Raw genomic sequence first — 25,201 nt, forward strand, 5'->3', positions numbered from 1 at the left:
AATTTGGGATGAAAATACTTTGAATGGTCTGGGAGTAGGAATGGATTTCCAGAGAAAAAACTTGCAGACTACAGGAACCAGGAGCACCACTCAGGTGACCCTGACGACACAAATAAACTTCCAAGTGCTTCAACAACCCTCTAAAAGGATGCAAATAACCAGTTGTCGGTAAGGAATATAAATCCTTCCATTCCCCACTATCCTGTCAGAGCTGAAGAAGCTTCTTAGATGAGAAACAAAACTTCTTCAAAGAAAAAACAAGAAAGCCCAGTTGCCTGTAGAAGGACACATTCTACTAGTCTCATAAAGAGGCGTCATTCTGATATACCAAATACTGGTCCTGGTAACTATACTTTTGGAACTCTTATTCTATATAAGATTGGAGAATTTCAACTTCTTATAAGGGAAATTAATCATGTATATATTATTTTTTCTGTTACTAATGTGTGTAATACATTTCATAATGAGTTTACCATGTTTTGCTACTCCAGTTTAATAACATTCATGCTTGGAAGAATGTTTCCTTGCACAATGCAATGAATGGTAAACTTTGGAAATATCAGTAGAGGATATAGTATGTTTTAGAAACATCTATTCTGGGTTGTTAATTTCTGATTTAATCCATCTATGTAGGAGATCGTCTAATTTCAGTAAACAACGTGAGTTTGGAAGGGGTCAGCCATCCTGCAGCTTTAGAAATTATTGAGCATGCTCCAGAAAATGTGACCCTTGTTGTTTCTCAACCTAAGGATGGGTCAGTTAAAGGTATTTCCCAAAATAAAACTTTTTTTCCAGGTTAACAATTCATATATAGTAACCTGCAATTCTTTCTCTTCTGTTCAGTATTTTGCTTTTTCCAGATGCTTTTCTGTACAAGTGTGCTTAAATAAGCCACTATTAGCACTATGCACAGCTTTGGCTTAGAAAAAATAGTGCAGGGACATAGCACCTACCTGTTCAGGTAATCCTTGAGTTACCCAGTGGTAAGATGGGCAGCCAATAATTTTGATAATAAAATAAAATAAATAACTATAATGTAGTCTGCTCATTATGATGTAAGTCATAATGGTCATAAAACATGATTGACCTGATTTTTATGACTTTTTGGCGGTGGTAGAAATAGCAATAGCACTTAGACTTATATATCGCTTCAGAGTGCTTTTAGAGCCCTCTCTAAGCATTTTACAGAGTCAGCCTATTGCTCCCAACAATCTGGGTCCTCATTTTACCCACCTCGGAAGGATGGAAGGCTGAGTCAACCTTGAGCCTGGTGAGATTCGATCTGCCAAATTTCAGGCAGCCAGCAGTCAGCAGAAGTAGCCTGCAGTACTGCACTCTAACCACTGTGCCACCAAGGCTCATTCAATGAATACAATGGTTGTGAGAATACCAGTCATCAGTGAGAATGCTGCCATTGTTAAGTGAACCCAGTGTTCACTATGGCACAATTTTGCCAAACACTGGAAGTAAGTGCCAATTTTCGACAAATCTCTCATAAGCTGCAATCATGTGATATTGAGCACCCAAAATGTCTGATCATCAGATCATCAGTTCCCTTTTTCAGGTAAGTCAGTCACTAAACAACCAGTTGTAAGTTGAGACGTTCCTGTAACTCCAAAAGCAGCTATCTCTTGATAAGCTTGTGTAGCTGTCCTGCACAGCTATTAACGATTGCTGGAAAAGACAGGCTTGCTTTAATGAATTTCAAGCAAGTGCAATATTTATACCCCCATCTGTCCTGAAGTCCCTTTTTCTGTTCAAAAGCACTGTACAGCCTTTGTTACCATTTCTATAGGTAGGCCCTTAGCTATAGGTTCTACAGTATAAATCTTGACAATTAACAACTGACATAATCAACTGATAAAATCAGTTCCTAATGGAAAATTAGAGGGGGGGAAAGAACAAGATCATTCTGAAAGGACAGTCGGGATGAATAACTTCTTTCAAGGTGATGGAATCATTCTGTTATTGTTTTTTTTTCTTTGTATATCCAAATACTTGAACTCATCTCTATGCTCAGATGACGAGGGTAGGGATGTGGGATTGCCAGGGCAGGTTGTAATAATTTGAAACATACAATAAAATTCAAAATAGAAGAAGAATGGAATTAATAAAAGTGGAAAAACAAACACCTAGAACTACAGCAACTAAAATCTTCATATCAAGACAAAATAGACAAGATGGATCAAATTATTTTCATAGCCAGCTGAAATGCCATTAAGAAAAAAGTCCCATGTGCTTTCTAAGCATGAAAGACCTCTATAGATTTGGAGTAAAATTAATACTGAAATTCTCTGGTTTTCCAAATTTCTGGTAGTTCTAATTTATATTTGTTTTCAGACTTATAAATTCTCTTATTGACCCTTCCTTTTAGAATGAAGATTTTGGACTCAAAAACTAAAGCATGGGTAGAATTTATTTGGCTGATTCAGAGATATGTGCAAATGTATACATTTCTATTTCATATAGTCCCTTACCCTCATGCAAGATATAATTATCCTGGATTAATTATTACAGTGAATCAACAAATAATGGCTAGCAGGACCAGAGGAAAAAAACTTAAACCAAACCAAGTCATGATTTAGGATCTTCTATTACTAATAACCATAGTTCCCTAGTTAGACTAAAACTGAGAGCTTTGGTTAACAATTTCAGGAAATAATAAATCCTGTGTTTCCCTGAAAATAAGACCCTGTCTTATAGTTTTTTTGCCACCAAAAAAGGCACCAGGTCTTATTTTGGTGAGATGTCATCCACTGACTAACCTCACATGAGCCCCCCTGCCCGGCCTCCTTTTCGCTGTCAGAGGCCTTCATGAACTTCTTCTTTTGCAACCGGCAAGGCTTTCCTAAGAGCCTCTGCAGTGGATAACAGAGCTCTGGATTGATCCGGAGCTTTGTTATCGGCTACAGAGGCCTTCAAGAAAGCCTTGCCAGTCTTGCCGGCTGCAGAAGAAATGGGCCGGCAAGGCAGGTGTTGGGGTGTGCGAGGCCTGACTACAACTGTCCAAAGGTAAGTAGTAGGGCAGCTCCATCCCCACCCTAGCTTAATTTTTACCCGTGCACTCTGGAGTGGGCGTGATCTTAATTAGGGTTTACTTTGTGGGTAGGGCTTATATTGGGCACACATGTAAAAAATCAAGCTAGGACTTACTTTCAGGATAGGTCATCTTTTCGGGGAAACAGGATAGAATAACAAGATGTGCATAGAGAGGAAAACCAATATATTGGCTGAGGAATTCTGGGAGGCAACGCCCACCCATCTTAAAAGTTGCTGTAGTTAAGAAATACTGATCTCTGTCACATATGTGTCTTTACAGGTGATAATAACTTCATTATTGGTGTTTCCATTTATCCTTAGGAACATCCAGTCTCCTAAGAAAGGGATATTTTAAAAAATCTTCCTTGATGGCAGACCATGAGGCTGAGTCCTCTTCAGAGGAGCAGAACTGGCCAGTGAGTCACTGGAGACCCAACTCCGGAAGCTTATCCGGCATTTGCTCGAGCAAATGGGGTGGGAGTCTCAGCTCCCAAGACTCCAGGACTGAGAGTGCTAGCCTGTCCCAGAGCCAAACCAACCACAGCTTTGGCCACCATGTCAATGACCAGCAGGAATTGCAACGTTGCAGTAATCCTCTCCTGGGCCCTCCCAAATGCAGTGAGAGGAATGGATCTTCTTCAGAGGCCAACCTGATCAAAAGCAAGCTGACTGGCATGGCAGAGACCCCTGACTATTCTGACCGAGGAGATTCTGACATGGATGAAGCCACTTACTCCAGCAGCCAGGAGCAAACTGCATTGAAAAAGGTAATGTTCATTTCAGTTGTACGGCTTTCCCTCTAACCCAGGGGTCTTCAAACTTGACAGCTTTAAGACTTGTGGACTTCAACTCCCAGAATTCCTCTTCCAGTCACGTTAGCTCAGGAATTCTGGGAGTTGAAGTCCACAAGTCTTAAACTTGCCAAGTTTGAAGACCCTTGCTAGCCCCAAAGACCCAATGTTTATTAGAGCAGATTTGTTATGGTGAAAGGAAATAGTGTGCAGGGTGTTATGTACCAGTGTACTGTTGGCTAATTGCTCATGCTCTTAAGTTAACATTTGTGGTCAAGGTTTTCTCAAGGTAAAATACATGGTTCATATTATCGCTAGAGAGAGGGGAAGGGAAGGAGAGAGAGAGAGAGAAGGAAGGAAGAAAGAAAGGAAAAAGGAAGGAAGGAAGGAAGGAAGGAAGGAAGGAAGGAAAGAAAGAAAGAAAGAAAGAAAGAAAGAAAGAAAGAAAGAAAGAAAGAAAGAAAGAAAGAAAGAAAGAAAGAAAGAAAGAAAGGAAAGAAAGAAAGAAAGAAAGAAAGAAAGAAAGAAAGAAAGAAAGAAAGAAAGAAAGAAAGAGAAAAGAAAATGAAGGAGAGAGATTTACTTATTTACACCAACCTGGTTAATATTTAGACAGAAAACATTTTGGTAGTGACAATGGTTTTATGAGTTATTGTTAGGGTTATCAGATCTCTACCATAAAACCTCCAGAGATAGTCTGTTGTTGTTTTTTTGCAGATCTGATAGCCTAATTTATTGTGATGAATTTGGCTCCTAAAGATTTATTTATGCGACTTTTTGTTCTTTGATCCTTGACTTGCTGCAGCTCTCTGAGTTGTCTGTAATGATTTCTGTGTTCACAAATTGGTGGCTTTTCGCTTGTACTGAAAGCTATAAATAGCCAATTCACTGCCAGCAGCAAACTCGCATAAGAAGGTTGCTGGTATGAGAAGTCATCCAGCTCAATCCTCAAGAGAATTGGAGAGAAGCAAAGGGGGAAAGAATAAAGGACATTAAGAGGGAGAGAATCAACTTTATTGCCTGGCAACCACCATCTCACAAATGGGTCCGACTCAAAAGGATTTTTTTTCTGGATGGGTTGAAACACCACACTTCAGATACAAATTATATTAAAAATTATAGTGGATTGTTTTACCATAATTTCTTAGCTGAGCTACAGTGAAACGTTTAGTAAGGCTTTTGAGTGGACAGGAGTTGTGTATCTCTGCCCTAAACCATAGTGACAGGGTTCATATAATACACTTAAGGCAAAGCCAGTCCCACCATTTTTGTCTTAGCACGGTATGTGAATCTAGCCACAAGCCACAATCTAGCAAATTCTAGGCTACCAATTTTAGAGTAACCACCTTGACTTGCAAAACTCCAGGAGACAAGTGATATAGAAAAATTGCCTCTGTGTAAAAATGTTCAGACTTTTGCAGGAGTGTAATTTAAACTAATCAATTTTCCTGAATAATTCATGTAAATTATTTTCTAGTCAGATCACAGGTGATTGCAACAATCTGAAATTCTTCACAACATGCATGTGATGACATCATGATACAAATCCTATTCTACATACTTTTCTCTTTGATGTGAGTATGTAAGTAGCGGTATTTGCATCATGTCATCACATACATCTTGTCACTTGTCCTTGTTCCTTCTCCCAGATCTAAGTCAGGTGATTAACTTTCTGACCACATGATGTTATGTTGAACATCTGTCCATGTGTGGTGGAATTGAGTCCAGATTCTCAGGAAGAGAGGGTGTATTCCAGAGGAGCAAGAGACAGTTCAGATACTTTGTGTGAAAAAAAGAGGGTAAAGATGGCTTCTCTCCAATAGTTCCCACAGCATAAGCTTTATGGGGGTGTTAGCATGTTTTAGTTTGGCAGGATTCTGCTTGTGGATGAGGAGTAATATTAAAAAATCCACTTAGAAGAATCACAATGTGTCTTTCTTGGTTTTTGGAGTGTGACACTATGTGATTATAGCATGCTAAACTGTTTAGCAAAGTTTTCCTCACCTGCACAAGTATTGGCATATTGATTCCTTTGTTATAAAAATTAGTTTGTGTAAATGCATTGGCCACTGTATCCCAAACATCTTATCTTTATTTATCACATATAGATGTGGGTACATATGCTTATACTGGGGTGAATATGCTTATATTTGATTATATTGCTCTTTTGATATATATCATTGTGTTCTATGTATGTGGGATTTTTTTTTTTCTATTTCATTCCCTTCATTATCTCAGTACAGATAATCCTTGTCCAGCAACTGCTTCATTTAGCAACCATTCACAGTTGATGAAAAAATAACTTTGCCATGGGCTACTTGTAAATTCATTATCATACATTATTTTTAACAGGGTAACCTTTTTGCCTTTTTTTTCTTCTTATATAAAGGAACCTTCTTTGGTGAATTTCTTCAGCTCCGTGAATTCTAAAATGCCTCTTAAACCTGGAGATATCTTTGAAGTCAAACTGGTCAAAAATGAGAATGGCTTGGGCATAAGTGTTACGGTACTGTTTGACAAGGTTTTAAGCTGATTTATCTTTTTTTCTCCGCTCAAAGTCACCTGTTCAAATTTATGATTTACAGAGAAGCAGTGGACTTGAAAGAGACACTTGTCGAGTACTTTCTTGTTGCTAATCTTTATCTTTCTTAACCACTCTGCAGTTTTGCTAACCTGGGTATAGTTAAAAGATCTGTGCAGGGCAACTGAATACATAAAAACAAATCAGTTTTATGCAGGACTTTTTTCTCTCCCGCAAATAGCAAAACTTAATAAATGCAAGCAGTGTAGACTTCAGCCATCAACAGACACATAGACATAAACAATATTTACATTCATTCCAAAGAGACAATCAAGAAGCCAGAAGGGAACAAAAAGACCAAAATACTTCCTCTCCAACAATCAACTGCCAGATAAGCAGAGATTAACACCACAATTACCGTGATTCCCCAAAAATAAGACTGAGTCTTATATTATTTTTTGCTCTAAAAGATGCATTAGGGCTTATTTTCCAGTTAGGTCTTAATCTCATGGAAACACTGTAATAATAGACCATCAATCAAGTAAACAATGCCCTAATCAAGGAATTACCAATTCAGACTAACAAGCTAACAGTAAACAGCAGCCTAATCAAGCAACCACCAAGACCACTCCCACCAATACTGACAGGGCAAGCTACTAGTGTATAAACAGAGAGCAAACCCTACTCCTTTCTTTCACTGATGATGTTACCTAGTCAGGTAATGAAATGTTTTCAAGGAAAAAAAAACAAGCTCATAGAGAGCATTAAGGACACACATACCCCCGTGTAGACTTTGTAATGTGCATCTTTAAAAACACACACATATATATACACTGCTCAAAAAAATAAAGGGAACACAAAAATAAGACATCCTAGATCTGAATGAATGAAATATTCTTATTAAATACTTTGTTCATTACATAGTTGAATGTGTTGACAACAAAATCACACAAAAATTATCAATGGAAATCAAATTTAGCACCCATGGAGGTCTGGATTTGGAGTTACACTCAAAATTAAAATGGAAAAAAACACTACAGGCTGATCCAACTTTGATGTAATGTCCTTAAAACAAGTCAAAATGAGGCTCAGTGGTGTGTGTGGCCTCCACGTGCCTGTATGACCTCCCTACAATGCCTGTGCATGCTCCTGATGAGGTGGCGGATGGTCTCCTGGGGGATCTCCTCCCACACCTGGACTAAAGCATCCCCCACCTCCTGGACAGTCTGTGGTGCAATGTGGCATTGGTGGATGGAGAGAGACATGATGTCTCAGATGTGCTCAATTGGATTCAGGTCTGGAGAACAGGCGGGCCAGTCCATAGCATCAATGCCTTCGTCTTGCAGGAACTGCTGACACACTCCAGCCACATGAGGTCTAGCATTGTCGTGCATTAGGAGGAACTCAGGGCCAACCGCACCAGCATATGGTCTCACAAGGGGTCTGAGGATCTCATCTTGGTACCTAATGGCAGTCAGGCTACCTCTGGCGAGCACATGGAGGGTTGTGCGGCCCCCTAAAGAAATGCTACTCCACACCATTACTGACCCACTTCCAAACCGGTCATGCTGGAGGATGTTGCAGGCAGCAAAACATTCTCCACGGCATCTCCAGACCCTGTCACGTCTGTCACATGTGCTCAGTGTGAACCTGCTTTCATCTGTGAAGAGCACAGGACGCCAGTGGTGAATTTGCCCATCTTGGTGTTCTCTGGCAAATGCCAAATGTCCTGCACGGTGTTGGGCTGTAAACACAACCCCCACCTGTGGACATCGGGCCCTCATACCACCCTCATGGAGTCTGACCGTTTCTGACCATTTGAGCAGCCACATGCACATTTGTGGCCTGCTGGAGGTCATTTTGCAGGGCTCTGGCAGTGCTCCTCCTGTCCCTCCTTGCACAAAGGTGGAGGTAGCGGTCCTGATGCTGGGTTGTTGCCCTCCTACGGCCTCCTCCATGTCTCCTGATGTACTGGCCTGTCTCCTGGTAGCGCCTCCATGCTCTGGACACTATGCTGACAGACACAGCAAACCTTCTTGTCACAGCTCACAGCTCATGCCGTCCTGGATGAACTGCACTACCTGAGCCACTTGTGTGGGTTGTAGACTCCATCTCATGCTACCACTAGAGTGAAAGCACCGCCAGCATTCAAAAGTGACCAAACCATCAGCCAGAAAGCATAAGAACTGAGAAGTGATCTGTGGTCACCACCTGCAGAACCACTCCTTTATTGGGGATGTCTTGCTAACTGCCTCTGTTTTCCACCTATTGTCTATTCCATTTGCACAACAGCATGTGAAATTGATTGTCAGTCAGTGTTGCTACCTAAGTGGACAGTTTGATTTCACAGAAGTGTGATTGACTTGGAGTTACATTGTGTTGTTTAAGTGTTCCCTTTATTTTTTTGAGCAGTGTATATGGGGATATGGGTATACATGCATACACACCCTTCCAATCACTGATTGGAGATGAGAGTAGCTTCATGTCTCTGATGGTCCTCTTCCTGTCAGATCCTACATTTTTTTCCTTTCTGTGATCAGACTTTCATCCTCAGTTGCAAACATCTCCGCCTCCATCCTACTCCCATCTTACTTGCTTCTTGTGCCATCCCCAATATAGACAATAGCCAGGGAAGACATTCCCCATTCTTTTTCTACCCTAAAGAAAGTGGCAAGGGAAGGTTTTAAGTTTTCTGCTAGCTTTTGCCTTCTTCCATTGGCCAACTGTCTGGCTCCGTAAAAGAGCTGAGCACAGCAATAGAGAGTATTGTGCGGTGCAGCAAAACCGCTGACAAGGAAATAACAGGCAAAGGCAGTGACCCCCATGGAAGGCTGTAGACATTATTATTTTAATTGAAAAACTGTTTCTGCATAATAAATAAAATAGCATTCCTGTACATGCAAAGAAGCTTTAAAATAGCAAGGGAGGGGGGATGTGTCACAGAAAGGAACAAGGTACATCCAGAATCGTGTAGTAAGTTAAGACAAATCAAAAGTAGGTAACAGAGGCAATAAATATTTGAAGCCAAGATGAAGGTTTATAATAAAAATGTGTGTTTAGAGTGAATGCATCTGCTTTCTAAATGCTGGAAATACCAATTTGCCCAGGATAAAGCAAACAAGTATAGTCTTATAGCACCTTGGAGGTTAATCTTTATGGCAATGGGAACTGTAATTAACTTCCCCAAATGTTGGCAAGTATGTATATATACATGGCAATAAGAATAAGGGAGAAAATAGCAGTGCAACGCTAGAAAGGCAGCCTAAGAGGATTCAGTTAAACAATGAAAAATAAATAGTGCCATCGTAGTTTACAAAGGACATACTAATTTGCAAAACGGGTCAGAATTTCCATTTGCTTATGTGTGACATCCTTGTTCTTCGCTAGTGTGACTTTCCCCGCATACAGAACTAACTTAATTTACATGGAGATTATGCTCATGATTACAGTCTCCTAACAGATTGCTCAACTTTTCATCCCTGCAGTAAATCCATCGAGACCTGTAAGTTATTTATCCAGGTTTACAGTGTTTTTTAAGGACAGGTTGTTGGCACCCTGGCAAGAAAACAAAAGAAGCTAAATGAATTTTTCAGGCATCCCAGGAGTGCCTTCTAGTGATCAGAAAGCAGAATATCCGCAATATGTTATTTCTGTTGATACATAATCAACGTCAAAGATTCATTGATTACAATGCAGAGAGCTTTAAACTTTTTAAAAATATTATATCATTCCACTTTGTCTTTCTTGGCATGCAGGAAGTTTTTTATATGGCATTTCTGGCCTTCCATGTTATTTTATTGTATTTCATTTTGTATTTGATGGAGCTATAAGGCACTGCGTGCCAAAACAACTAGACACAGGGACAGATTTTCCTCTTCTGCAGTTGCCCTTATAAACATCGAATTCTCTCAGTGCTGCCTAATGTCTGTGTATATTAACCAATGTAGTTTCGCTGTAGTATTATTTTGTATCCTTATTATCTTATTTACTTCTCCTTTTATTGGTATTATTATTCTGTTGTTTTGCATGCACACTGAGTGTTTCTGTACTGGAGACAAATTTCTTGTGTGTCTAATCACACTTGGCCAAATAAAATATTTAATTAAATTCAGTTCAATTTGTTTCCAGTTTTAGAAAATGATAACCAACTTATTTTAGAAGTATGCACTCACTCAGGGGTGGGATTCTACCGGTTCTGTCTACTTCTGTAGAACCGGTTGCTCTGAAAAACAGCAAACAGAGAGCATACATAGAACCAGTTCTATGTCTGCCGCTGTTTTGGCCCACCCGCCCACCGGGGCTCTTACCTGACCTTCATTTCCTGCTTTTTCAACCCCAGCTGCTTTGCACGACAAAGCTGCGGTTGAAAAAGCAGGAAAAAAGTGCTTTTTCAACTGCTGCACACCTGTGTGCAGTGCTGCTCAGCTGTCCAGGCAGCTAGATGACGACGATATACACGCGCGAACCGGTAGTTACACCGGTCAGATCCCACCCCTGCACTCACTGTGTGTAGTACTAGACAGTGTCTCTTGAAAGGAAGTTCGAGAAGGTGATGCATGATGATAGCTTCTAACATTTACTGCTGCTTTTAAGTGTAGGGAACTGCTGTATTAATGCCTTTTTATATCTGTAGGGTGGCGTGAACACCAGTGTAAAGTATGGAGGACTTTATGTGAAGGCAATCATTCCTAAGGGAGCAGCTGAAGCTGATGGTAGGATTCAGAAAGGTGAGTGTTAGGTATAACATTGATACCAAATATGGTTTGGGTGAATAAATATATAAAACTTAGATATCATGGTTTAAGTGATTATCACTTTAAGCAAAATGCAGCAGGCAATTAGCCGATTAAGGGTGCGGTTAGAAGTTACAATATAAGGAAGCATTAGAAGCTGGAAAGCTGTCTGTTACTGTAACTGTGTGCTGCTGCGACTAACTGTGTGCTGCTGCGACTAACTGTGATTACTGACTGTGAGTGCCTGTGACTGAACTGTTATTGTTTGCTACTGTTTGCTGATTTACTGCGTAATTCTACTGAATATCCAGCGTTTGTTTCTCTGGAGAGTGAAACCGGAGAAGGAGAAGATATCTTTATCGGCTGATAAAGATATTGCAAGGACTCTTAACTTGGACTATACTAGTGAGTCTTACTGGATGGAAATACTGTGAATGACTTAATGGACTGAATGACAATGCTTAAACTCTAACTGGATTAAAAAACTATTTAAACTACAAACAGTGTTTGTGTTCAGTGTGTGTATACTCTGGGGCCCTTCCGCTCTCCTTTGGCTTCCTGGCTTGACTACTGCTGCAATACTCTTCTAGGGTTAATCTCCAAAACCCTAACAATGGTTATGGGCCCAGCAGCATAGTCTAACTAACCAGGATATAGCAGAGAGAGTTGGTGTGAGTTGCACATTACTGTAAAAACAAACTGTTTTAATTAGTTTAAAATAGTCAAAATATCTGAAGAGTAATGGCACAAGTAAATTTGTCACAACTGTCCATGATATCCAGGCTGGATGGAACAAACTATGTTTCATGGTCAATGAAATGTAGTTTACTTCTACGCAGAGAAGGTTTGTGGGACATTATAGCAAACCCACCAGATGTGAGTAGATGGGATCCTGCTAATGATGATGATAACGAAAAGTTACAAGACTTTAAACTGAAGAATGAGCAGGCTTTATGCATCATAGGACTGACTCTCTGTGATCAGCAGCTTGTCCATATTCGTGGAGAAGAAAATGCTGCAAACTGCTGGGAGAACCTCAGGAAGATTTATGTTCGGGACAGTGTAGGAGCACATATAAATCTTACACGGAAGCTTTTTCGAACGCATCTTCAGAGGAATGGAGATATGTTAGTTCATTTAAACTGTATGAAGAGCATTTTTCAAGATTTGCAAGAAAAAGAGCTTATATTTAATGAACTGCAACAAGTCTACATAATATTATCTTCATTAGATCAAAGCTATGATGACTATGTGACTTCGTTAGAGGTATTGCCAAAGAAAGCCTCTCATTAACCGAGATTACAGGCAGGCTACTAGAAGAAGCCAGAAGAAGGCGTGAGCGTGACGAGCTGAGAGAAGATAAGAAAGAAGAGAAATTATCTTCAAAGATTGAAAGAAACCAGCAAAGCAAAGTAAAGCACCGGAAGAAGAGAATTTATCTTCAACGGCATACACAATTGAAAAGTGTTTTAATTGTGGAGGCAGAGGACATTTGGCAAGGTTCTGCAAAAGAGAAAAAGCCAGAATGTAAAAAAGCCAAAGAAAGCATTTGAACTAGCCACGTTTAGCAACTCTGATGTGAAGAATAATTTATGGGTGGTTGACAGTGGCGCATCCCACTGCATCACAAGAGATAAGACAAAATTTATAAAAATGTCTACAAGCTCTCAACATATATCTCTTGCTAACGGCTGGAACCTGAAAGCGAAAGGTCAAGGTTTTGCACGTTGTCCGTACATAAACCAGGATATAAAAATGTTGTATGTACCGCAACTAAAGTTTAATTTGCTTTCAGTAAGGGTATTAGATAAATTAGGTTATGTAATTACTTTTAAAGATAATAATTGCATAATTGAAAAAGATAACAAAAGGGTAACTGCAGCTTTAAATGGAACATTATATGTCTTAGATAATAGTAAGAAAGGGGAGGCACAAACTGTATTTAATAATATAAAGCCTCATGATGAATGTATCCATTTATTGCATAGGCGTTTGGGGCATGTAAATTTTAAAATGCTAAAGCGTACAGTTGAGTTATCTGAAGGAATAAGGTTAAAACCTTGTGATAAATATTTGCGTTGTAATGTTTGCTGTGAAGATAAGAGCAAAGTATTGCCTGCAAATAGGCTAAATGGTTTCAAAACAAAAGAACCTTTAGAAGTAGTATTTGCAGACATAATAGGTCCAAAGAAACCCAGTATGGGAGGTGCTAGATATATACTGAGCATTATGGACCATTATTCTAGATATGGGTTTTGCTATTTAATGAAAAGCAAAACTGAAACATATCAACATTTTTCAATTGGCTTAGGTTTGCTGAAAGAAAGTCTAAGCGGCAACTGATAACCCTGGTGACAGATAATGGTACGGAATTTATTAATAACAAATTCCAGAACAGACTTAAGGTAGCTGGAATAGAGCATAAGAAGTCTGCTCCATACAGGCCAGAACATAACGCTTTTATTGAAAGAAGAGGCCAAACACTACAGGCAATGATTAGAACAATGTTAAATGATTCTGGGTTACCTGATTCTTTGTGGGGGGAGGCTACAATGTGTGCTAATAACATATTGAACAACGTTGTTAATACAACAACAGGTGAAATACCATTTACCAGGTGGCATGGCAGGAAACCTGACCTAAGTTACCTGCACACATTTGGTGCACCAGCATGGGTGCATATTCCTGCACAACTCAGAAAAAAGGGCAACATAGAGCTAAAAGATTTTTCTTCGTTGGTTATCAGGCAAACCATAGGGCATATAGATTTTGGGAGAAAGGCACATCTAAAGTGTTATGTAGTGCTAGTGCCCAATTTCTAGAACATGAAGGATGGGAGAAATTAGAACAGGATGCCAATAAAGATGTAATTATTGAATCCTATAGAAATCCCATTAGTTATCCCTGTAACTTTAAAAATAAAGTAAAGAGAAAAATACAGGATGAGATAGTGCCCATAAAGGAAGAAACAGATTCAATAGCTGAACAGGATGAGGAAGATGAACAGGTAGTAGTTCAACAAAGTCCTCCTGTAAGCCCTGTAATTCCCAGAAGAACTACACGTGTATCTAGACCGCCTGATAGGTACCAGGCTAACACAGTGTGCCAGATTAATCAAGTTCCTAATTCTGTTGAAGAAATTAAAAAGTATCCTACTAAGGAAAAAGAAAGATGGTATGCAGCAATGAATAAGGAACTGAATTCATTAAGTGATATGAAGGTGTATGAAAATGCCAAATTACCTGTAGAAATGAAATCCATTGGCTGCAAATGGATATTTAAGGTAAAAATAGATAAAGATGGTAATTTAATCCATAAGGCAAGGTTAGTAGCCCAAGGTTTTAGGCAGAATGCTAATGACTATGATGAGGTGTTTGCACCTAGTCTTAAGGCAGCAACCTTGAGAGCAGCTTTAGTGTGGGCAGCTAGTAAAAACTATATAGTTAACCATCTAGATGTGGAAACTGCTTACTTGCACGCCCCATTAAAACATACTATTTATATGAAAAAACCTGTTGGTATTAAAAGTGAAAATAAGAATAATAATGATTGTTGGTTGTTAAAGAAAAGCCTCTATGGTCTTAAACAATCAGGCTATGAATGGAACCAGTATATTGTAAAGGAACTAGACAATATAGGATTTAAAGCTGGTTTAGCCGATCCATGTCTGTTTAAGAGGGAGACAAATGGGAAAGTATCATTATTATTACTATTCACAGATGACATTGCATTGATAACTGAAACTAATGATGAAGCAAATAAAATAATAGCATCATTAGGAAAGAGAATAAAGATCAAGCAATTAGGGGAGATAAAGAAGTATCTCGGTTTGAATATAAAGAAAACACGGAAAGGTTTTAAGATATCTCAGGAAGATAAGATAAGCAAATTGCTAAAAGATTACAAGATGGAGCTTTGTAAGCCAGCTAAGACTCCAATGAGTCAGGAGTTTAGCAACACTGATGAACAAAGCCCTGAGTTTGATAAGGTGATTTATCAATCTTTAATTGGTAGTTTGAGTTATATTAGTAATTGGTCTAGACCAGATATTTCGTACTGCGTGAATCAGTTGGCTAGATTCAATTCTGCACCATGTGAAAGACACTGGATTGCAGCTAAGAGGATATTAAGATATCTTAAAAAGACAATGAATTATTCATTGTATTTAGAACCAAAGGGTGATTTAATTTTGAGTGCTTATGCAGATGCTAGCTTTGCATCAGAAAGAGACACTAGAAAGTCGACTTCAGGAACAGCCATAATGCTGGGTAATACATTAATAGGCTGGAAGTCAATAAGACAACAGCATATAAGTTTGTCTACTATGGAGGCAGAATTCTCCTGTTTATCTTTGTTATGTACAGAATTAATAATGTATAAACAAATGTTAATTGATATAGGTATAACTGTAGATTATCCTATAATTATACATGAAGATAATCAGGCAGCAATTCAAATGGCCACAAATATTGGAGTAAAAACAAGGAGCAAGCATACAGATCTAAGATACCTAAACGTGAGACAATCTGTAAGAAGTAAGATGATTCAGCTAGAGTACTGTATGTCGGAGGACAATTTAGCTGATAATTTTACTAAAGCCCAAGGTGCCAGTAAGCACCAGGAGAGTTGTGAAAAATATGGGATAAGATTGTAAAGGTATTATATATTTATTTCACCCAAAAGGGGAGTATGTTAGGTATAACATTGATACCAAATATGGTTTGGGTGAATAAATATATAAAACTTAGATATCATGGTTTAAGTGATTATCACTTTAAGCAAAATGCAGCAGGCAATTAGCCGATTAAGGGTGCGGTTAGAAGTTACAATATAAGGAAGCATTAGAAGCTGGAAAGCTGTCTGTTACTGTAACTGTGTGCTGCTGCGACTAACTGTGTGCTGCTGCGACTAACTGTGATTACTGACTGTGAGTGCCTGTGACTGAACTGTTATTGTTTGCTACTGTTTGCTGATTTACTGCGTAATTCTACTGAATATCCAGCGTTTGTTTCTCTGGAGAGTGAAACCGGAGAAGGAGAAGATATCTTTATCGGCTGATAAAGATATTGCAAGGACTCTTAACTTGGACTATACTAGTGAGTCTTACTGGATGGAAATACTGTGAATGACTTAATGGACTGAATGACAATGCTTAAACTCTAACTGGATTAAAAAACTATTTAAACTACAAACAGTGTTTGTGTTCAGTGTGTGTATACTCTGGGGCCCTTCCGCTCTCCTTTGGCTTCCTGGCTTGACTACTGCTGCAATACTCTTCTAGGGGTTAATCTCCAAAACCCTAACAGTGAGTATCAAGGTAATTCGGCTGCTGAAAGTATCAAAATGTGGAAGGCTTAGGCTTTCAAAAAAGATGCCTTAGTAGGCAGAAAGTAGACAAAATGGGGTCACAAGGCCAAATGTCTTCTCCTTGCCCTATCCCTTAGAGTATCAGAAACAAAGGGGAATTGGATAATGAGCTCTTAATTTCATTATAATTGACAAACTTCACATTATCCATGTTTAAAGAGTATGATGGTTCAGTGGCTTAATAATGCTGGAGATAGGCTTTACTCCAGCGGTTTGAGTCCTAGCACTACGTGGCAGGGTGAGCTCCCATCACTCGCCTCAGCTTTTGCCCTCCTAGCAGCTTAAAAGCATGTTCTATGCAAGTAGATAAATAGGTACCACTTTGGTGGGAAGACGAGCCGGTGCTTCGTGAATCCTGCTAGTGCTGGACCTTCCCAGTAACAACACCCTTTTGAGAAGTGGCTTTGGTGGAGGGAGAGGGCCCTGGATGACATTGCAGGAAAGCCACTCATCTTTCTTTCTGGTGTGGAGCTAGCTCACCCTCCTGTATAGCACTATGAATAGTACGCGACTGTGAACCAAACATGGTTAGCTGTCTTAGGCAGCCAAACTACCATTCTGTATTAGCATTGTACTAATTGTACTATATTAACCTCCTGTCTAATGTGACATCACCATAAGATGGATGGATGGATGGATGGATGGAGAGAGAGAGAGAGAGAGATGATAGATAGATAGATAGATAGATAGATAGATAGATAGATAGATAGATAGATAGATAGATAGATAGATAGATAGATAGTCAGTCCACGTTTCAGAATTCTGGCATATGTTTCTCTAGCGTTATACAATTCTGTGGATTCTGCCAGGAGGACTATCACAGATTGCAGAATCACACCTCCCTGTCTCATTTGAAGGTCTTTAACACAACTATTCAGACAACAAAATGGAAAATTTGCCTGCTTATTTATTAAATTGATTTATTAAATTTGTTTGCAGCCCATCCAAGTACCAAGAATAAGCATACTTTCATAGATTGACATCTCTGGGTGGCTTACAACATTAAAATGAAACCATAAATATATGAATAAATATATAAAATCACATTAAAATTACAATAAAATGCAAGTTAATGCTATTATTCTTTTTTTATATATAAAATTTTTATTTGGGTTTTCACAAAACATAATACAAGTAAAATTTCTTTTTTTTTAGGAAAAGTATGGTCCCAGGTTATCACTTCTCCATACAGACACAAATTCAATTTCATATTCATCTTTGTGTTTTATTCCCTATCTTATTACTATTTTTAACATTTTCTCAATAATTTTCCCTTCCCTTAATTTTCTCAATCTTACTTTTAATTATCTCATTCCTTTCTAAATTCAATTATATATATCTTTTTCTAAGTTTCAATATCTTTCTAGTCATCATAGTTATACTTTTGTCTGTCCTGTTTCAATTTCATAGTTTTTTTTTCTCATTAAACAAAATTTTCCCCTGTAGTTACTAATTGGAGTATGACACCTTTGTATCTTTTAATTTTTACCCATTTAACTCTTATTTAAACTTCAGTTTATGCAATTATAACATTTAATATAACACATAACTTCCAGTCAAAATCTGCTTGGTACATTCTTAAAATACGCACTAAGTTCTTAAAGAATATATATATATATATATATATATATATATATATATATATATATATATATATATATATATATATATGGATCTTTGGTTATTCGGGTTTTCTCCCGCGTAAGATTGGAAGTATCTAGGCAACGTTTCTATGAAGTCTCATTCATCATCTTCAGGCTTCTGTCTTCGGCTCTGTGCTTCTCAGAGTGATGTGAGCTTGCAGCTGCTTCTTCCTTTTAACTGCTAGTGGGGTGTGACTTGATTGGTTGGGGGCTTGGCTGTGTTCTGATTGGGTGGGGGTGTGTTCTCATTGGTTGGGGGTTTGGCTGTGTTCTGATTGGGTGGGGGGTTGGCCATGTTCTGATTGGCTGGAGGTGTGTTCTGTTCAGGTGGGGGCTTGGTTGTGCTCAGGTTGGTCTTAGTTACTGGGGGATTTGAGCTGGTGAGCTGTGATCTTGCTGTTTGGCTTCGAGTTCGTGGTCGTGCTGCATCTTCATGGTGGGGGTCAGTTCGCTTCATGTATGGCTCAGGGGGGGTTGAAGTGACTTATGAAAAACTTGAAGTCCAAAGAGCTTCCATTTTATGTGACCTCGCATTCCTATGCAACTGCCGAGATCAAAATTTAATTCCCACAAGCTTCTAATTGAAATTCCACACCAACACAGCAGCCACCAAACGCATCCTAAAAAGAACAGAATTGGCCCTAATTAGAAATGAACTTCACACAAAAAGATTTCTCCTAGACCAAATCAACAAAGATCTCCTCACACTTCACCTCAGACTCAGCAACAAGATTCACCCCTTACTTTGGGACAAATCCAAACAACTCGCTGTCTGGAGAGCCGAAACACAGACCACCCTCAAGACAGACACACACACCAACAAACTCAGAAAACTACAACAACGCCAGAAACCAACTCCTCCCCCCTCACAGCCACACATGAAACAAACAGTGCACAACATCTCAGACAAGATCCTCACCGAAGCCGAAACCAAGGTCCTTTCAAAAGGATTCAACTTTGCTGTCGTTCCCAAACACATCCCCACAGAAACCATCATATGCGGAGTTGAAACCAGCATGACCAAAACCAACCCTGATGATGCTAATAGAATCAGACTCGAAATCACCAACATCCTCTGCACTAGCAAACCACCCAAAAGCAACTTATCCAAAGAAGAACAAACTGCACTACGTAACCTGAAAGAAGACACCAGCATAATAATCCTACCAGCAGACAAGGGCAAGCGCGACAGTGGTTATGAACACATCTGACTACCAAACCCAAGTTAACCAACCTACTCCTAGACCCCACATACAAACCCCTAAAGACAGACCCCACCACCTACCTAGAAAAAACCACCAGATCCAAAATAAAAGCCTCCCCCATCAGTGAAGAAATCCAGCAAAGAATCATACCCAGAGAGAAATCATCCAGATGCCCGAAGCTTTATGGTCTCCCAAGATACACAAAGAAGGAACTCCACTTAGACCAATAGTCAGCTCCATAGGCTCACCTCTACAAAACCTAGCCAAATTTCTCGCCAAACAACTACAGCCCTATGCAGAATCCATCAACTCACATGTAAGAAACTCATTCCAGTTCATCGAGATCATAAAGAAACAAAACTTACAACCCAGCGACCTACTAGTGAGCTTGATGTCATATCCCTCTTCACCCAAGTGCCAATAAAAGAAGCCTTAACAGCCATCCAAAACAAATACAACCCCCCAGCACATCCTAGATCTGACCAACCACTGTCTATCCAATACATACTTCACCTACAACGGACAAAAATACAAACAAATAGAAGGAGCACCCATGGGATCACCCTCTCACCTGTCATCGCAAACCTCTACATGGAACACTTTGAAACACAAGCTCTAGAAAAATATGATCACAAACCCAAACTCTGGCTCAGATACGTAGATGACACCTTCATAATCTGGCCACACGGGAAAGAAAAACTGAACAACTTCCTCACACACCTCAACAGCCTACACCCCAAAATACAATTCACCATGGAAACAGAAGCTAACAATCAACTTCCCTTCCTAGATGTCTTGGTATACAAAAACCCAATGGCTCCCTAGGACACACCATCTACCAGAAGAAAACACATACAAACCGCTATCTACATGCACTCTCACACCACCACCCAGCACAGATCAATTCCGTAGCTGAGACACTCATCTCCAGAACAAAATGCTTAGCTGATGAACAACACCTAAAAACCGAACTAAACACTCTCACCAACGTACTACAAGCCAATGGATTCCAAAGAAAGAAGATTACCCACCTAATCCAAAAAGAAACCCCAACCAAAATCCAAGACAGAGAACAAGAGAAGCGGCAAAGCCCTCCTCCCATATATAAAAGGCACTACAGACAAAATCAGCAAGATCCTCCAAAAATACAACATTAAAACAGCATTCTGCACAAACAGAAAAATATCCACCATCCTAAGAAACCCTAAAGACAAAATCGAGTTAGAAAACCAAGGAGTATACGAAATCCTTGCACCGCCTGTCCCACCACATACATTGGACAAACTAACAGGAGAATAAATGCACGCGTTGAAGAACATAAGAACTCAATCAAAAAAGAAGAACCGACCTCTTCCCTGGTCCAACACCTCAAAGCCACAGGACATGAGATTGACTTTAAAAATACCAGAACTATCGCCAAAACCGAACACTTCAACAACAGAATAATCAGAGAAGCCATAGAGATAGAAAAACGCCCACACAGCATGAATAAAAGAGATGACACCTCCCGCTTACCAGCCATTTGGAAACCCGCCCTCATGAACAGGCAGTACCTAACATGATGAATGACACCAGACCCACACCCACGAGGGCCACACAAGATGCCACCACCACACTTCCACGTAAAAAGCAGACTCACACCCACACAGAAGATGAGACACGACCACAGACCAGAAGCCGCACTGCAGCTGCATCACTACCCACTTCAACCCCCTGAGCCATACATGAAGCGAACTGACCCCCACCATGAAGATGCAGCACGACCACGAACTCGAAGCCAAACAGCAAGATCACAGCTCACCAGCTCAAATCCCCCAGTAACTAAGACCAACCTGAGCACAACCAAGCCCCCACCTGAACAGAACACACCTCCAGCCCATCAGAACATGGCCAACCCCCAACCAATCAGAACACAGCCAAACCCCAACCAATGAGAACACACCCCACCCAATCAGAACACAGCCAAGCCCCCAACCAATCAAGTCACACCCCCACTAGCAGTTAAAAGGAAGAAGCAGCTGCAAGCTCACATCACTCTGAGAAGCACAGAGCCGAAGACAGAAGCCTGAAGATGATGAATGAGACTTCATCGAAACGTTGCCTAGATACTTCCAATCTTACGCGGGAGAAAACCCGAATAACCAAAGATCCACATACAAATACCCGAGAACCTCAGAAAACAAACACACACACACACACACACACACACACACACACACACACACACACACATATATATATATATATATAAAACAATGATAAATAAAATATCTATTCTATTCCTATTCAGCTCTATCATTAATGTTAGTTATAATCTTTGACATCTTTAACATTACTTTTCAATAGGATATCATACTTCTAGGAACACTTATAATATTTCCATACTTTTTTCATTTTTCTTTCATATTCCTCTTCACTTAATTTTTTTTAACACATTTATAATAATTAAAATGTTCCCCTCCTTTCCTAATTTCATTCTCTTTATTTCATTTATTTATTAAACATTCCATTACATGGAAGTATTTTACATGGAAGTATTTTATCTATCATTTTAATCACACTTGTTTCATATTTTCAAAGTTCATTTCTATTTCTAATATAACAATACTATCTTATGTACCTTGCAGAATCCCCCTTTCAATTCAGTTTTCACCCATTATCTCTGTGTCTTATATGTTTTTCCTGTTTCTCTATGTCAGAGGTCTCATTCTCGCTGCCCACAGGCCAATTGCAGCCCACAGGACGATATCCTGTGGCCCCCACCGTGATATGAAAGTATAATATTAGTGCAGCCCGCAGGGGGAATGGACCTCTGAAGGAAGTCCCGCCCGCCGTTCCTCTCGTGGCTGACATTCGGTGCTAGGCTAAGCTACACCGACTTCATGCACACTACACTTGTAACAACAGTGTGGCGGATGACGAACAGTCCGGTAGCAGTCGCCTTTTTTTGTGGTCGCCATTCCGGTACTTTCTACCATCAACAAATGCCACGATCAAACGCAGAGAAAGGCGACTGCTACCGGGCTGTTCGTCATCCGCCGCGCTGTTGTGACAAGTAGAAGCGGAAATGACATCATGCGTTGAGACGTTCTGCGTCGCTAGCTGGCTAAACACTTCTATGAAACGTGGAACAAGAGCGACGCCAAGTGGAATAAACTAAATTTTGTCACACCCTCATCATGTCTTTGTCAAAGCCAAAGCCTGCAGTGAAGAGAAAGATAGGTGACGAGCACAGACAATTTCAGCAAAGGTGGGAGACGCAGTATTTCTTTGTTGAGCACAGGGGCATCCCGACATGCCTTATTTGCGCTGAAAAAGTTGCAGTGCACAAGGAATACAACCTGAAACGTCATTATTCAACTAAACATGCTCAGGAATGTGCAAAATATCAGGTGGATGAGAGAGCCAACTGGGTTGCCAGCCTTAAAACATGTCTAGTGGGGCAACAAGATTTCTTCAAGAAAGCAACCAAAGAGAATGCTGCAGCAGTCAAAGCTAGCTATATGGTTAGTGAGATGATTGCTAAGGCGGGAAAACCATTCACAGAGGGTGAGTTTGTAAAAAAATGCACATTACAGGCTGCAAGTATAGTTTGTCCGGAAAAGAAAAGTCAGTTCAGCAACATCAGCCTTTCTGCCAACACAGTGGCAGAGCGCATTTCTGACCTGTCAAGTGACATTTATCAACTGTGTGAGAAAGCCAGATGTTTTGATGCATATTCAGTTGCTCTTGATGAGAGCACAGACATAACTGACACTGCTCAGCTCACAATTTATGTCCATGGTGTTGATTGCAATTTTGAAGTGACAGAGGAGTTGCTCAGACTAATTCCAATGCATGGCCAGACCACTGCTCATGAGACATTTTGCCAGCTGTGTGATGCCATTGAGAATGCCGGTTTGCCATGGAATAGGTTTGTTGGAATAACAACCGACGGAGCGCCATCAATGACGGGGAGGAAAAATGGACTGGTGGCACTTGTTCAGAGAAAACTTGAGGAGGAGGGTGTAGAAGAGGCTATTGCTGTGCACTGCATTATCCATCAGCAGGCCCTTTGCAGCAAATGCCTGAAGTGTGACAACGTGATGTCTGTTGTTGTGAAATGCATCAACCACATCAGATCCAGGGGCTTAAAGCACAGGAGGTTCCGTGCTTTTTTAGAGGAAATGGAGTCAGAATATGAAGATGTGCTCTATTTCACCGAGGTACGTTGGCTCAGCAGGGGAAATGTCTTGAAAAGATTTTTTGAACTGAGAGAAGAAGTGAAAGCCTTCATGGAGAAGGATGGGATGGCTGTTCCCGAGTTGAATGATCAGAAATGGCTCATGGACTTAGCTTTTCTTGTCGACATCACACATGAACTGAATGTACTGAACAAGAAGTTACAAGGCCAGGGGCAGCTTGTCAGTGCTGCCTATGACAACGTGAGAGCATTCTCCACAAAACTTGTGTTATGGAAAGCCCAGCTCTCAGACAAACCTTTGCCATTTCCCAGCATGCAAGGCACTTGTGGATGCAGGCACACCATTCAGTGGTGAGAAGTATGTTGATGCTATTTTGAAGCTACAGAAGGAATTTGATCACAGATTTGCAGACTTCAAGATGCACAGAGCCACTTTTCAAATTTTTGCAGACCCCTTCACCTTTGATGTGCAAGATGCCCCTCCTGTGCTTCAAATGGAGCTTATTGACCTGCAATGCAACTCTGACCTCAAGGCCAAATTTAGGGAGGTGAATGGAAAAGCAGACAAGCATGGGCAATTTTTGAGATAATTGCCCCCCAGCTTCCCTGAGCTTTCCCGAATGTTCAAGCGGACCATGTGCCTTTTTAGGAGCACATATTTGTGCGAAAAGTTCTTCTCCACCCTGAACTTTAACAAGTCCAAGTACAGGTCCAGACTTACTGATGATCATCTTCAAGCCATACTGAGGGTCTCAAGTGCCTCCTCTCTCAAGCCAAATGTGGCTCAGATATGTGAGAGGAAGCGTTGTCAAGTCTCTGGCAGCAAGGAGTAAGCTGGAGAAGCCATGTTCTGAGGAACTGTTCATGATCTTCATTCAATGTTCCATTCATGTGTTCAGGACAGTTCATGTATTGGAGAAATCATTAACTGTTGATGACATTTGAGGATATTTTTTTAACAACGTTTTTTGTGGAATCCCTTATGCGGCCCAGCCTCACCCAGACTCTGCCTCCAGCGGCCCCCAGGTAAATTGAGTTTGAGACCCCTGCTCTATGTCCTGATTCTGTCCTTTATATAATTCTTTTCCTTTCCCTCTTCTCCCTCTTCTTCTCCCTTCCCTTTTTGACCCCTTCTCTCTCTAATTCTGATTCTCTCTTCTGTAATCCTCTCTTCTGTTTCTTCCTAATGTTATAATTACTTTTCAAACTATTCTTTTTTTGAGTTGTTTTTTCAGATCTTAAATTTTTCACTCTCTTTCCCCCTTTTCCTTTCTTTTCCCCACATAGAAATACTTGGTCATTGAAGATGGCTTCTTCTTTGTCCCGCCCTTCTTGTTCTACAGGCATTTCTTGTTTCTCATAGTTCAGGATCTCCATTTCTAAAAATTGAAATACGAAGCCAAAAGAACCTCTTCCTTCTTGTGCATCTTATTTCTGTTTTTTAATTTCCATTCTCAATTCTTCCAAGAGTGATACCATTTTAAAAACGTTTAAACAACCACCCAATTGATTTTAGTCCTTTAGATCCAATAGCCAAAAATCCAAAAATCACGAAGTAATCCAAATAATCCAAAACTGTTTCTTCTTGCTTCTTTTTTCCACTTTCTCTTCCTGGGATTCTCTTCTCTTGTTACAAAGTTTCAGTTAAAATGTATCTTTTAGGAATCTTGTTAAAGTTTCACTGTTCATTCCTTTCACTTCCAGGTGGACTCCTCCCTT

General features: G+C 40.0%; 1 protein-coding gene across 11 annotated transcripts in view; it reads left to right on the top strand.

Annotated features, from left to right (window-relative positions):
- The window catches only part of PTPN13 (protein tyrosine phosphatase non-receptor type 13), a 193,274-nt gene that overhangs the window by 132,060 nt on the left and 36,013 nt on the right, over window positions 1-25,201 (top strand). For 7 of the 11 annotated variants that reach the window (XM_087962816.1, XM_087962818.1, XM_087962817.1 and 4 more), the window contains exons 22-25: window positions 634-765; window positions 3,361-3,806; window positions 6,220-6,351; window positions 10,985-11,078. In XM_087962816.1, coding sequence (XP_087818942.1) covers window positions 634-765; window positions 3,361-3,806; window positions 6,220-6,351; window positions 10,985-11,078 — 804 coding nt within the window. The remainder of the gene's footprint in view (window positions 1-633; window positions 766-3,360; window positions 3,807-6,219; window positions 6,352-10,984; window positions 11,079-25,201) is intronic. The other 4 variants (XM_087962820.1, XM_087962821.1, XM_087962825.1 and 1 more) reach the window with 1 other exon arrangement.

Source organism: Notechis scutatus, chromosome 4 (assembly GCF_049901735.1).
Source record: "Notechis scutatus isolate UNSWTSFEM ecotype Mainland chromosome 4, rNotScu1.2, whole genome shotgun sequence".
In the NCBI taxonomy this organism is placed as follows: Eukaryota; Metazoa; Chordata; class Lepidosauria; order Squamata; family Elapidae; genus Notechis; species Notechis scutatus.